This window comes from Lethenteron reissneri, chromosome 25 (assembly GCF_015708825.2).
Source record: "Lethenteron reissneri isolate LAM-NWPU_2019-01 chromosome 25, ASM1570882v1, whole genome shotgun sequence".
Classification (NCBI taxonomy): domain Eukaryota; kingdom Metazoa; phylum Chordata; class Hyperoartia; order Petromyzontiformes; family Petromyzontidae; genus Lethenteron; species Lethenteron reissneri.
Genome location: NC_083803.1, coordinates 12,650,409 through 12,665,475, shown reverse-complemented (window position 1 = coordinate 12,665,475; position 15,067 = coordinate 12,650,409). Strand labels below are relative to the sequence as shown.

The following is a 15,067-nucleotide window of genomic DNA, read 5'->3' as shown; positions in this document are numbered from 1 at the left end:
TGACATTACGTGGGCGTCATTCGTATCCGGCTATGTTGTCGTAGTAATTACAGTACCTGCCTTGTGTGGCCCCAGCGGTGTAAAGTTATTACAATGAAGCAGGGGGAATAAGTAACATTTGGAATTAAGTGATGCAATGTTGGCCTCTAAAGCAAGAAGAATGTAACCATAAATCAGATCTCCCGGAAAGCTAAGTTCTGGGTCAGTTTAAAGGCGCCTGGTTGATGTTTTTTTTCTTCCATAGCGTGAAGTTACGGCACAAGTGTAAACAAATATTTATTGTCAAAGGAAATCTGTTACACAACAGCTTTTAAAATGCTAGGATGTACAGTTTATGACACCGCTAAAACAAAAATATAAACCCAGAGTGGTCTGGCCATCTGAGCTCAAATTCTCTCCGATGAGAATCTCCGTCAACTGGGAAGCACATGCGTGCAGGTGGAGATAAAAAAAAACATAGAGGCTCTATGTTTTATACTGGAGATATTGCGGTTGGGTTTGCGCGAGGCGTTCGTAAGAAAATTGGCTGGAGTGATTTCTTTGCACGGGCAGAACTCCAATGGCTGGGTCATGTAGCCAACGATGCGGTTCAGCCGGCAGTGGGAGAGGTGCCACCGTGGTTAATGCGCTTTGCTACAATCCCAGAAACTGGGATGCGATTATTGACCATGCACAACACCAATGCAGCATGGTGTTGAATCCTGGGCGAAGTTTATCCATGATCAACTCAGCCATAGGTATATTGCAAACATTTTCCTCGCGGTGTTCCGTTGGTGGTCACGGTGTCGTCTTCAATAGCCTGGGTGGGAACTCGAACAGTGTCCTGGGTAAGTATGAGGACCATTGACGAGATTTTAAGTAAAACAATTGTAAAAAAATCTTTTTTATAATATATGTGGCACATCAGGAATGGATCACTCGTTTAAGTGTGTCCTTGTGCAGCAAGGGAGTAAAGTGTGGTTCTGTGAAAGTCCTGATGTGCTGTGCAATGCATCAACAGCACGTGTGTACAGCAGCATGTAATGTCTGAGTCAGACCTGTAGGTGGCTGGCAGGGTTAATGAGTAACCGCACGTGTAAACCAGCCACATGGTTAATGGCGTCTCGGAAGATTTGCTGCGTGTAACACACGCGTTGTTGCATTTAACAGAGTGACGGTGCTGTTCTTCCCAAGATTCATATGAACCACAATAAATAAATGTGCTTGCCCTCGATTTGGAGCACCTGCCCACGTTCCTTCATCTCGAGTGTGCAACATATATATGCCTCTTGTCTCTCAACCGTGATTCTTAAACATGCCATTGCGAATTTTAATGTTCGGCCAGGGTGAAAAGGCTTGCTCCGATCTTGGCCCAGCTGGCTAACAGAAAACGTTACAAACTAACCTGACATGATGCGTGAACATAATCTTTTGGGGGACAAAGGCAGCTAAGCACGTTTTGTTCTAGCCATGTGACCCTGTCGTGTGCAATGGCAGCCTTAATGGGTGCTCACTAATGGCAAGAAGTTGTGTCAAAAAGTGCGAGTGTGAGAGTGAACTATGATATCACATATTCTTGGTTCTTTCAGTAAAGTCACGTAGAAGGGAAATAAAAAAATACAAATAAAACATAAGATGCAATTCTCACAACGTTTCGGCCACAACGCAAGCAGCCATCCTCAGGTGAAGAACAGGGCTGTCGGAAAGACAGCGTCCTATGATACCACAGTTGTTTAAAATCCCATCCGGCATTTGCTGTGGAACATCACGGGCAATACCTTAATCATATACCGTCTCATACCTCCTGATAAACATTCATTATTATTCAGTCCATCTGCCTATTGCCCTTCCATAATTTTGAAAATATAAACTCCGGACCAAGCAAAGTTTGCATGTCTAAACAAATGTGCTTGTTAACATATTTTATTACCTAAATCTGGAAGGCCATTAGGCCCAGAGACTAAATGTGATATTTGTATGTGGAAATAATGAACGGGAGCTGGTGTACTTAAATTACGTAGGCCTTAGAGGCGGTGGGCAACTGTTACACGGGAGTTATAAACGAGTGAGCCTGTCCTCCACGTGGGAAGCATGTGAGTGATGCCTCTGCCATGCTGGCAGCAGCCACCCTCCGTAAATAACAGAAGGCAGAGGAGGGATGCTTGCAGCAGTGAATCAGGCAGCTCAGCCACAGCGAGGGGGTGAAATTGAGACCCGGTTGGTATTAAACAGGAAACCCATAACGCATGGGTCGGTGCCATGAATTCACATCAGTGAGCTGTTACATTTGCTTGGTATCAGAGTGCACTGATGCTGCATTCCCACGTCTATCCAATAGCCTGGATTCTCACAGCATCCTGCGAGCTGAATGCGGACCGCACACTTACATGTTTCTGGGTCACATGGCTTAAGACTTTGTAGTGAAAGCATCACCTGGTCAAAAACATTGTTTCGTAATAAAGTCAAAATTTTAGTTTTTAGTGCTTTCATGCAAGATGGGAGGATAAAAGTGTCTCCATAAATCAATGCAGAGCAGCTCTCATCTTCACTGTGGCTTTCACATATTGCAGGATATTCCACATTCCTATGGCAGCGGCAAGGCAATGCACAGGAAAACCAATGGCAACGTGCAACAGAGTAGTACGTGTTGTTCAACCCAGAGGGGTGAAGGGCTGAATTGACACCCAAGTGAGACATCATGGATAGTGCTTAGATAGGTTATCATGGAGCTGCGGGGTGCCACAGAGGGCAGTGCAGCCATGACCCATTGTTGCACTGTATTCTATGCTCCCAAATCTCTGCTCCCCAAATTCATCGCCCCCACTGAAAAGCGTGGTAAAGTATGGTTACTCAACGCCCTTTGACCCCCATGGGGAGGCCCCCCTCATCCAGCACGGGGTTGACAAGAGGGCTGTTCACGTGCACGCGCGCAGACCCTCGGGATGTTTGGCCAGTTTTACAGAGAGTCTGTCTACAGTCCTTGATTTAAGGGGGAGGGGGAAATCATAACCTAGATTATCTCCCGAATGTCTGATGACATATAAGAGCAAAATGTAATTTAAATAATATTAGTGGTGATGCAGAGACGCAGGGCGCAAGGCATATACCAATTGCACACTGGCCTATTTCTCTAAGCCTAAGTGAGTAATTGCGTATTTGAAAGCACGTAACATTTTGCTGACTTTTGCTTTCACTAAACCTACGTTTCCCATTTCAATATTTGCCACGCCAAGGTGGCTGAATGCATCAGCAGTCAGCAAGCGAGCCATTAGGAGGTGGCTTAGGAGAGCTAATGCAATCTTAGAATGCCGAGCCAGCACTTCTGAGATCTTGCGCCCAAATTAACGTGCGTCCTCAAGTGAAGCAAGTTGATGGTCTCCGCCTAGCCACCAATGATTGAAAAAAAAAATCCATCACACTACATTGTTTTTTTTTTGTTAAACATCAATTTTGGTACCTTTTATCCGACAAACTTAAGATGTATGGATGCTCCCCACGTGACCATAGTCGTACATTCTCATTATACTGTATATCGTTATAAGTAGAGTGGACCGTACAATTAAGTGGAAACAAAAACACTAACGCACATGCAGATGACATGACACTGCACACGAGGCTGAAGACATCTCCAGCCGTGTGTTGGGCAACCTTACACGGTCAAACGCAACCTTACACCGTCAAACGCACGTGCGTTTGAACCAACCGTGTGTTCGAACGCACGTGCACAATTGTGCCAATAAACATTACGTGTAATTTAAACTTTTTTTTTCAACAAGATGTGCCCCTATTCTGGACAAAGAGGTAAATTGAATTGACTTCAGAAGTAGTTCTGCTACGTCATCTGCTACCGCGGGCTCTGTGAAATTTCTTCATGGAAATTCATCACCACACGATAGCAACAGCATAATTGGGATGTAACTGGGTGGTTAGAGGAATACATTAATACTTTGTTTAGAAACTAAAGGCTCGTGAAATTGACATTGGAGATTACCTTTCAAAAGTAACAATACCAGCAATCTTTCGCCTCTGCGTAGTCACGAGGTTGAAGGAAACTCGGCGGTGTTCCACGTGCTGCAGTGAAAACCGCGCCACACGTGTCACCTTATGATTCTGGTCTTGAGCCCATGAACAATGATTGGCGGACACTTCCGCGTTGCGAGAAAATTGAGCGCACCCAAGCTCAGGCACGGCAAAAAAAAATGACTCCAACACAGTTCGGACCCATTCGAAACATAATGCACACAAGGCGCATTTACCCTAGGAAGGCGATGTTGCACAAAACGGTAAAACGGTGGCAAACGTTCATCGTGGAGGGGCACAATGGCTAAATCAGCGTGCAAATCAGGAGCAAGACACGTGAAAAGAGCAGAATGCGAGTAATCAGGGGTTTTTGTGTTGTTGCAAGAGGGAAGCTTCAGAGATTTATGCTAAAGTTGTTCAGATTTCCCGGCTGAAGTCAACGAGTTGCTGGCGGTCACGTTGATATGTAAACAAACACGTCACTAAAGAACCAAGAAGACGTCACTAATATATTTGCATTATTTTAAAACAAACCCCAAGGCCATTATCCCTCTAAATGTGAAGCAGTGTTCACCTCTTTTGGCAGTAGTGAAAATTCCACATTTCTGTCTGTCCACAGGACAAACGCTGCTGCTTTCCCACAAAGTGGTATCTATTTTATCCACACTGGAGCAATGTTTTTGTTCAAATGCATTTGTCGATATCCATGTTTATGATTCATGTCATAGCAGGTAATATACACCGGTTAGGCACATCAGCGACGATGCAAGGTACACAAAGAAGCATGGACAGCTGCATGTTTGGAAGTACACTCAGAGGCGGGACACACACAAGTTACAGATAGCATATTGCCTGTGAACAAAGTCATTGGGCTTGGGTAGGGAATTTTGATAGAAGAGATGAGGACCAGTGGTCAAGATTAAAGACGGAGTGGCAGACAATGGAGGAAACGTGCACCGAGAGGATTTCTGTCACGGAGTTCGTCACGGAGTTGGAGCAATGGAATCAGCTCGTGTGCAGGAGACAGATATACCATTGCATTGTGAAACTTGGGAGAAATGGCAAAAAAAAAATGTACGGATGCCTTCATGCAGCAGTGGATAGATCCTGGCTGATGATGATGGAGAGATGTTGGACGAGGTTGAGCCCCAGGCGCAGGGTTTGAATTCTCGCAAACAAAAATCCGATGGTGAATCATCGTTTCACTCTGGCACAGCAGCACCCGACCAGATTTATGCGTTGGGCGAGAAGCCGAATGAAGGGACTTCTCCAGTAGTTCTGTAACGTCTCTTTCTCTAGGGCTAAATCCCTTATGTGGTGTCCGCTGGTGGAGGAATTTCCAGGACTTCACTTCGCCCCGAAAGAAAGCAAACTCTTGGTTAAAAAAAAAATTGAAAGTTACGTAAATGTTTGAAATTGTGTGTTCATATACAGTATTTATTCACTTATTTATTTAACATTTAATTTTTACAAACTTTTTAACAGTTCTGTACAAGGGTAATCGATTGCGAAAGCATATTGGGAAAAAAAAACACGATTACATATATAGACAAAGTCTGTGCAAAAATACCGAAAAGAAAAACACTGTCTACACAGGCACAGAGGGACGAGAGATGCGCACCAGGGGGGGTAAGGGGTCCAGAGCCAAGCTCCTCGAGATCAGAACCACAATTTCATACGATTCACATGCAGCGGGTGAGACGCTTCCTTTACTGCAGGGTGAGCTTAGCTGCGGAGTGGACAGAACCAGGCACGTTCATCTGATAACGTTTGGCAATTACTGCAAACGGAATGAGGACTGTTGCTTTTCTCCCCCCCCCCTTTTCCTTGTTAATTACATTTTAAACACTAAAGGCATTATATTATCAATCCTCCAGTGTGTAAAATAATATACGGTCAAGCGTTTAAGTCGATGTCCTTTATTTAATCGGGCAATTACCTGATTCATATTCACAATCTTTTCTGCAAAGGAGACGACCTGGGTCTCCGTTACTCCCTTATGCAGAATTTAGTTTTCGGTTTTAATTTTAGGAGTTATGGTATTGCACCCATACCCAATGGTAGAGTCTTGTGACAAAGGGCAACATTTTTTTTATTGGATACTGTATAACCGAATGGAGCGGTGGCACAGTGGTTAACGTATTGTGCGATGAACCCAGTAGAATGTGATATCTCAACTGGTTCTGCATACCACCTTCACAAATTCGCACTGACCAGCCTGGTGAAGTATGGTCACACAACCCCCACATGACCTGCAGGCATGGGGAGGCCTTCATCCAGCAGCGGATTTTGGTAAAGGGCCATACATTGCAGTATTATATAGCAAATGCAGTGGGCATCTGGTTATTCTCGGCACAAATTGCATATTGAGGTTACAAGACCCAAATCCCAAGTTTACAAATGGCCTACAACCAAAATCCAAGCAGTGACTACTATCCGTCTCTGCCTAGCCGATGCTATTTCGTCTTCTCTGGCAGTACAATAGATTCCAGTGTACTCTCTTCGGCTTAAATAAAGGACTGCGACTTATATCACATACATTAAGTTCAAATGAGCAACAATTGCATTTAAATGAGCAGAGAACAGACAGAAGATCAGTTAACCGGCGGTGTGAAATGTTGACATGCACGTAAATTTGGCTTTACTACTTAACAGCACAACGGGTAAGATTTTAAACTGGCTATACTGGACTTGCGCACACTCGCGTTTTGCCAACGCCACACACAATGGGTAACAACAACAAAGCCGAGTAAAAAAAAAACATGTGCATCACAACTCTCTTAACCGCAACGTTCGGTTACGTGACGCGAACGCGTTATTTGATGGTGCTCAGAGGCTATGCAGAAGAAAAATATATATAATCGTGAAGTTTCTTGGACGCGACGTCAGTTGCAGGCGATCACTCCGTCCAATGTCCCTTTTTTTTTTACTGCTTTGATTTTCAAGACGTTCATCGGCACTGGGTGCATTGGCCGCCGCAAGTGAAAAGCGTCTCAAATGTAAAGAAAGGGCAGGCTGGGTTAAGCACCAGGGGCGGTGCTTGGGGTTATGGACATGGCTAGGGTCTCGTTGGCGAGTGCACGACACCCCTCCAACAACGCACCCTTCCGAAGCGGTTGCCTCGTATGAGAAATTCACCATTGCACATTGATGCCAAGTGATATTTGGACTTGTTATGGGCCCCCCCCCCTCCGCCTTTCATGGGCTAAGCCTTAACTAAGTGGCTGGCGCAGTGGGCGAACGCCGCGTGTGGCACTGGCCGCACCTCCCATCGTGCGCCGTTCCAGCCTTAACGGTTAAGTGCGCTCTCCACTTCGGGTGTTTATATGGCCAGCGGAGATCATCTGAGAATTAAGTGGCTCCGTGCCAGGGCTCCAGAGACCAAGGGTAAGGGAGGAGAATGAGCTGGCAGATACCAGCTACTTCCTTGTCCCATTGCAACTCAACAGCGGGCAGCACTATCGCAACGTCAAGGCTGCCTCCAGACATCAACATTCACAGATTGTCTTAATACCTTTAGCAATACCTGGACGATATATTTAGGATTTTTTTTTTAGAAATTCAGCTGTAAATTCACGTCGTGAACAATGTTCTGTAGGCAAATCAAATTCAAATAAAAATGTCTCCCTACTCAGAGGAACAATGGGGCAACGATATGCTCTGTTTGTCTACTTTGGCCAGTGGTGGAAGTTTCACATTAGCATGGTGGGGCCAGTCATTCAATAGGACAGCCACTGGGGAGAAATCATGGGTTGATTCGACCAACAACGGAAGTCTACAGGTCAACCTTCGGGCTGCTCGGCCAGTGGGTCACACCTAGGCGTGTTCTGTAATTTTATATATATATTTTTTAGAATTCATCTCTGAAAACATTCATCGTGATTGTGCTGGAATATACACGATTCGAGGCAACAGTCTGATTGTGAAGACACAGGGGATGCTTCAGTGGCACTTTGCAGCTCTGATCATGAATCTTTAAAGACACGTCGCAAATGCAATCGCCCGTGAAACATCTTAGTGGCATCACCTTAAAATCTAAAGCTTTGTTAAAAGCTTGTTTGAACCCAATTTATAAATATGGATTTGGTAAAAGGTTTATATAGCTTTAAAAAATGAGTCACAAAAAAGCGTAATTGCTTGTCACATGATGCAAAGTTAGCGTTATAAGACCGTCTTAGCTCTCAAAGAAATGTACACACCATGATAGGGGACGTAGTTACACACCTTATTGTAAAACTACTTTAGTACACTCAGTGCACTACGACCATTGCACTTGAAAGGTGGTGCGGCCTGAGTTCAAGCCTTGATGTTAGATGCTCTCATTTTTAAATACAATCATCACGCTGAATTATTGATTACTGGCATATCCAGGCACTTGTATGTGTAGGAGCAGAGATGTGGCAGTTTAGCGTGGTTGGTGTGCTGATTCAGCGGACTTTGCTGCTACAATTTTCGTGATGCGAGTTTGATTCCTGGCCATGATACATAAACGGAATTGGCAAGTGATGTCAGATGTCTCAAACAAGTACCGTGCGCGGCATGTAAACATCAGCAGTGGGGAGACAGAGGCGGTCGGGTGTGGGTGTCCTGCCACACCGCGCCATCGCACACCGCACCAGCCTTTGTAGGTGCTCACTAACAGTACTCGCCTGTACCAGCTATAAGGAAAAACGGGGTGGGGATACGTTTGCCCTTTGTGTGTCGGAGTTCATGTATTTTTAATAAAGGCACACAACGTCTAACACACCTTTGGTCTGCCGTCAAAGAAAAACAGCCGGGGACAGCCTCACGATTGTCCTACCTCGTTTCGGGACGCGGTGCACTGGCAAATGCCCAAAAAGGGCACTGGATTAGCCACAGCAGCCTCCATGGTGGTAGCGGCAAACTGGCAACAGCAACCGCAACACTCCCCAAGATGCAGCGTGCCCCGGGGGCGGCCGAAAGCCATTCCGTCGTACCGTTTACTGTTCGCCGCATCGCTCCATTCTGTAGCATTGCGCTGGAGGTTTCATTAATTCCGATGGAGATAAGGGAGTGTGGCTTTGTCGAGTGGTCCGCTTTGTTGGCTGGTATGGTCATGACCCTGACGAGTAGTCATTAGAGATGACAAACCTTTGGCAGAGGCGGTGTTGGGCTATTTCTCACTGCATGGTGGTAAATAATATCACACGAGTCGTTTCTTAACCCAAACAATTCACTCCGAAGGGTCATCCCCGCTGTATCTTGCCACGTCTCCTTTTTGAGTAACGGCACTTCACGCCGGAGGAAGTGCCTGGAGAAAACCGCCCACACACGAGGATCAATATTCAAAATTCTGCACAGAGTGGTTGGCAACCACCTACTTGCTGTACAGACTCACCGTAGCCCTGCACGATTGGGTACTTCTCGTGCACACGCCAATTGCAGCACGTGCAATCGACCAACTGTGTCCCTTCCAAAAATGGTGACTCGCGGGATTGTCGCACCACGAGTCCAGCAGGCCAGCGGTTCAACCGCCTGACAAACGCTGGACCTGGCACCCTGTTTTTTTGTTTGCTCGTTTGGCCTTTGCCTGGTTGCATGGAGGTTGGACCAAGCGTGGTTTCACAGCATGGGCTGGAGGGGCTCCGGCACCAGCTTGCGCAGCAGCTTGTTGAGAGCGACCACCTTCTCTTCCAGCAGGAAGCTCTTGCGCTCGGCCGTGCGCTGCCGCTGCTCCATGAGCTGCAGGTCTTTCATGAGCTTCGAGTTCTCCACGTACAGGTCCTTGATGCGCATGTCCGCCTGCTCGTTGCGGTTCAGCTGTTTGGCGGGCGAGATGACAAGCCACGTAAAGCACGCGCGCGTGTGTGTGTGTGTGTGTTGACAAAAAAAACTTCCCCCGACAGCGCGTTGGTAATACTATTACACATCGTGGTCAAGGTTTAAAGGTCATCACGGCCGAGGTGATGATGTCACGCCACACCTTGACATCACTTCCTTCCAAATTGTGGCAACTATTGCAGAGCTGACAAACGGCTGCTATTTCAAGTATCCCCATCATCCATATTCCATGGGGCGGTGATGCATTCACCGCTTGTTACACAGAGGTTCGCGATTCGTATCCGGCAGGCCTCCCTGGTTATTACTTTGAGTGCCATCTGCTTCACAGTGGACGTTAGAGATCCCCCCACGTAATTTGAAATGCGTGGATCACTGTGTGCCGGCGTCATGGTCCAAATTTGCAAAAATGCGAACAATCTGTAAATTACTGCATTTGGGATTACGCAGAGCAATGTACGTGTGTACGTTGAACTTCTTTCGCACCGTATGTAGCCAGCCGTGCTCATCGGAGGTGCAAATCACCCCCATTAGCAATCATCACCACCCATTACTGGCAGACCATTGCCCGCTTTCAGACCAGGTGCTGAGTTGCCTTGCGCCGCAGCAGGAGCGACTTCGACTGGGGGTGCCATTTCAAACAGTGCTGGGATGGGATGTAAGTCGCTCCGAGATGCCACAGCGTAAAGGAGGGCACTGCTCCATCAAAAACGAATCCTCACCACTGTCACCTTTATCATCGTCATCTCTGGCTGCGGCGCACAGTAATCACAGACGTAAGTACCTCCCCCCCCCCCACCGCTTGTGGCATACGAGGTCAGTGTGTACGTTGTATGCGGTGCAGCAGCTTGCAAGGGTGGGGGGACTCCATCGGCCGTACAGCGGTAGTAAGTACCTGCTCCCTGAGCTGCGTCACCTTCTCCTGCAGCATCACGCGCACGGACTTGAGCTTCCCTTCCACCTCCTCCATGCGCGAGCCCATGCTCTTCAGCATGCGCTCGTATGCCTCCTGAACGCGCACGCGGGCAGCCATTGGTGAGCAAAATCTCTCTCGCGCATTACGTTCTCCTTTCGATAACTAATTATAATGTATAGTCTCTCTTTTAGATGCACTGTTTCATGAAGGTCTCCCTCACCCCCTGCCCCACTCCACCCCCCCCTCCCCCCCATGCCAGGATCAATCCTAGAGGTTGTTTGTTTGACCATACTTCACTACACTGGTCAGTGCGGCTTGCTGACTGGGGAATGGGAACCCAGGACCGGTTCTGATACTCGCCACTGATTACAGCAGTGGCCGGGACTCAAACTCAGGTCGTCAGGTTCACAGTCTTGTGCGCGAACCACCATGTCACATTTAAGGCTCTCTCTGCTACAGATGGTGTTGGGGCAATGCTTGCCTCAGTTGGCAGCCCTGAACCATTGGTGAAAATTCCACATTCCACTGATGTGAGACACTTTCTGGAAAGGACCCCCACTGCTGACTTCACATAGAGTGGTAGTTATTTTATCGACCTCGGAGGGATGATGAGCTCGAATAAAAATGCCTGTATCTTTTCAATTTACCTTTATTACCAGCTATCACAAGAGAGCTTTCCTACATACGATGAATACAACGTGGTGTCTTTGCGTCATCATCCGATGAAATAAACACGTACGTTGAAACAATTGCTTTGCTCAATCACTGCAGGAGAATCGTATTTAAACTATAAGCCAATTAGCATTCCAGATCAATGCCTCGCAGTAGGACTTGTTACAGCGAGGCAAGCCATAGGCCAGTTTTGACTTCTCTGAGCCTCATCAGTAGAGCTTGGGCCATTAAACCAAGTACCACACACATCTACCAACCAAAAAAAATCACACTGTGTAGCAATGATGCTCACAAATACGGCTCTGCCTCTGAAAAACGACGATGCAAAAGCAGCACAATGTATCTGGACTTTGAACAGGACTTAGGTGCCCCACTGTTATAACACGAGGTAGCGCATCAGCATTTGGTTAACAGTGCAACATGCTGCAGATTTATTTAGCAGTCCAGATGAAAGACAGGAGACTTCAGATGAGGCTCAAAGATGTCAAAACTGGTCAAAGGCTTCCCTTGTTGGAAAAAAAATGGCTGCTGCAGAAGAACACTCGTCTGGAACGCCCACTTGTTTAATGAACAAAAGCTTTTTTGTGTTTTATCGTCACTGGTGACCGATATTGAAATGCATGAGAACTCAGTTTAATCACAAGCGGGAGCCAAGGATTTGAACGCAGGGCCTCGGCGGGTTCTGGTTCAGCGCTCTGGCAAGGGCAAAACATCGACCCCCCAGAGCCATGAGGCCACTTCTAAATCTAAGTGCAGATCAATGTGCGAGTGGTTAAAAGAACGTGAGGTTTCTATTAATCAATTCCTTCATCTGGGGCCAGATGAAAGCCTCCCGAAGCAGTGTCTCTTCTACGTCACGAATGCAAATTGTGCCTTTCATGGCAAACGGAATTCAAAATTCCCTTTTTTATAACGATCACAAAGATAGATTTGCATTTGAACAAGCCTCAAATCCCAACTGCTACGACAAGCAATAATTAATGTCGACTCGCACAATATTTGCCTAAATGTACAGAAGGTGTACATGATGAACGTGCGTTGCTGTTCACGCTAGAAGACGACACTATCCACATGCCAACTGCAGGACTCTGCCAAATACGACGTGTCACACATCACAGACATATACACATCCTGAGACTTCCTCCAATCCACCACTTCCAGACGGCAGAATTTTTTAGCTCGACACTTTTGTTATTTGAGAAAATGAGCGCAAGGTCAAGTGAAAGTTTCCTACATCCAGAGACACATCACGCTGGGTACGAGTGCTAATGTAAAGCTACAAAAATGATAATTAGGCAAAGGTACAAGTGCAGGGCTGCAATTTCTTGCTCACGTCCCTGCTGGAGGAAGGATCTCCGCTAAAGCTTTAAAGAGCCCCTCCCCCCCCCTGCTAGAGTGTATTTTGCCTGCTCTTCCACATCAACTCGTTGTTTTTGAAAAATTGGGAGTACCCACACTTTACCTCACGGCACACGACCTGTCGATAAACTATCATGGTGTACCCATTCATACTTCTGGGTGGACAGAGGCGTAGAGATGTATTATTATAGATATTTTACTTAAGAAGTGGATGAAAACATTTCATTGTGCCATGTACACTTCGCCCTATCCTGTACATATGACAAATAAACTTAGAATTTATTTTCCAATTGAATCGGCGACCTCCGTATAGCGAGTCCAGCACGCTAACCATGACACCGCCGTGGCAGCGGCCTTAACGACCCGCGAGCACTGCGGTGGCCTGGCAATGGCGCAGAGCCCACCTGCTGCTCAGCCGTGCTCCCGGCCGAACGACCGTGCTCCAGCTCGCTCTCCAGATGTCGCACCCGCTGCTCCTCCTCCGCCAGCCTCTGCCGCACCTCCTCGAGGCGAGCAAGCGGGACGTGCGACTGCGCCTGTCCAATAGGGAGGGCGATAGTGGTGCATGCACACACACACAAAAAACTAAGACAAAGATCCCCCCCCCCCCCCCATATCGCCTAAGCAGACTGTTGGGGCAAGTGCTGTTCGCGACTAGCACTTATGAAGGCCGGCACGGCACATGAAGGGGTGGGGGGCTATAGCACCACGCCCGGCCGACTTTGTCTCCCACAGTGGCAATGTTTACACATCACACCAGGTACTCATTTGAGGCTGAGTCGACCTAGGAGAGGCCCAGGACCGATTCAGATATTCGTCACTGGTGTTGGCTGTGAGAGGAAATCGAACTCGGGTCACCGGGTTCATAGCGCAGTGTGCTAACCACTGCGCCATCGCTCTCCAAGGGGGATATTTGTCTTTGCACGTACGCACGTACGCACGCGCACACGATGATGAGGACTTCACTCTGTTTCAGCTGCATGTCTGAAATGTGTATGGAGCGGGTAACACCCACACGTAATGGGAATGACAAAGTAAAAACCCCGCACATGTTGGTTTTTGGAAACCAATTATAATGATTGATAATTAGTTTTTGGGTTATATTGAGGTACGAAGTTTCGTTGGTAATAGCATCTAGCACCGTCATATTATTGTCAGAGTTCAAGTCATTCACTGAATGATGCTAGATGCAATTACTAGCGAAACGTCATACCTAATTGTTGCTTGTGTGCTCGAGCAATAATAACGTGAACATATTTAAGATGCAATGCCTGTACTCCTGACCATTGTTAATAATCTTTTGACGTCGTTTTCCCAAAACCAATTTGCAGGATATATTATTCTTAAGTACAATATATTCGTCCTGATCTCTGTCCATAGTATGCCTAAATCTCCCGGGAAAAGTCCTACCCCCCCCCCCCATATGTCCGAGAAAAACAGCGGCACTGGAAATTTTCACGGAACTTCTTTTAAAAAAATCTTCATTCTTTACATAAAAGGGGGACACACTTTTCCACGTGTTAATGATATGAGGTTGGTATTTGCGACATGACATTGAAGCCAACAAGTGGATTCTCAGAGCCTGCATTCAGCCAAATCACCATGCTGACACCATTGACTCTTTCTGCTTGGAAACCCGTTTTGAATCACGGGTGGCGGGCCCAGATTTTAATCGAGGACCTCAGCAGTGCTGCTGCCACCTACTTTTTTTTAATTCGTTTTTTAGAGACCTTCAAAATCATCTGTTAAAGCCTCTCTTAGGCAAAACACAATTTTTGCAGTTGGGTTCTGCCTGGGATGTTTTGGTTAATTCCCTGTTGATTATGTTTTGCACGTGGGAGGAAACTGGAGTAACCGATGTATACAAAGGGAAATTCTCTAAAAATTCCTGTGGATGATTAAGCAACTATTTGCTGCTCTGCATCTGATGATGTCCCCGTAGCACACTGCAATTGCGTTCATATTGCGGGTCATTAATGTTGAGCTTCACGTTGGTCACAACAATATACACCAAGTTTATTTGTCTGTGAGCTGAGACCAGTCAGCTCACCCTCCTATAGTCGGTGTATTGTACATGAAGGTTCGCTGTAAATGATGCATATCTGTGGAATGTATCGAAGCGTTAAGCGACTGACACACTGCTGTGTAAAGTTTCATGAGCAGGCTAAATTTACTCACTTGTTATTAGTGACACTCGAGCAACGCAATCTTCGACGGGCGTCGTGCACGACCCGTGTATGATATTACATCAAAAAAGTATTCTGAGCGTGGCATGCAATCGGTGCGATGTGATGTCAAGCAACACGGACCCGGCCGCCAAAA

The 15,067-nt window shown here is 46.7% G+C and overlaps 1 protein-coding gene across 4 annotated transcripts in view; it reads right to left on the bottom strand.

Moving 5' to 3' along the window:
• Window positions 1-5,814: 5,814 nt before the first annotated feature.
• The window catches only part of LOC133347250 (ninein-like protein), a 91,473-nt gene continuing 82,220 nt past the window's right edge, over window positions 5,815-15,067 (bottom strand). For all 4 annotated transcript variants that reach the window (XM_061559360.1, XM_061559362.1, XM_061559363.1 and 1 more), the window contains 3 exons: window positions 13,150-13,281; window positions 10,694-10,807; window positions 5,815-9,780 (listed from right to left, as the gene is read on the bottom strand). In XM_061559360.1, the coding sequence (XP_061415344.1) occupies window positions 9,583-9,780; window positions 10,694-10,807; window positions 13,150-13,281 (444 nt within the window). In that variant the 3' untranslated portion in view covers window positions 5,815-9,582. The remainder of the gene's footprint in view (window positions 9,781-10,693; window positions 10,808-13,149; window positions 13,282-15,067) is intronic.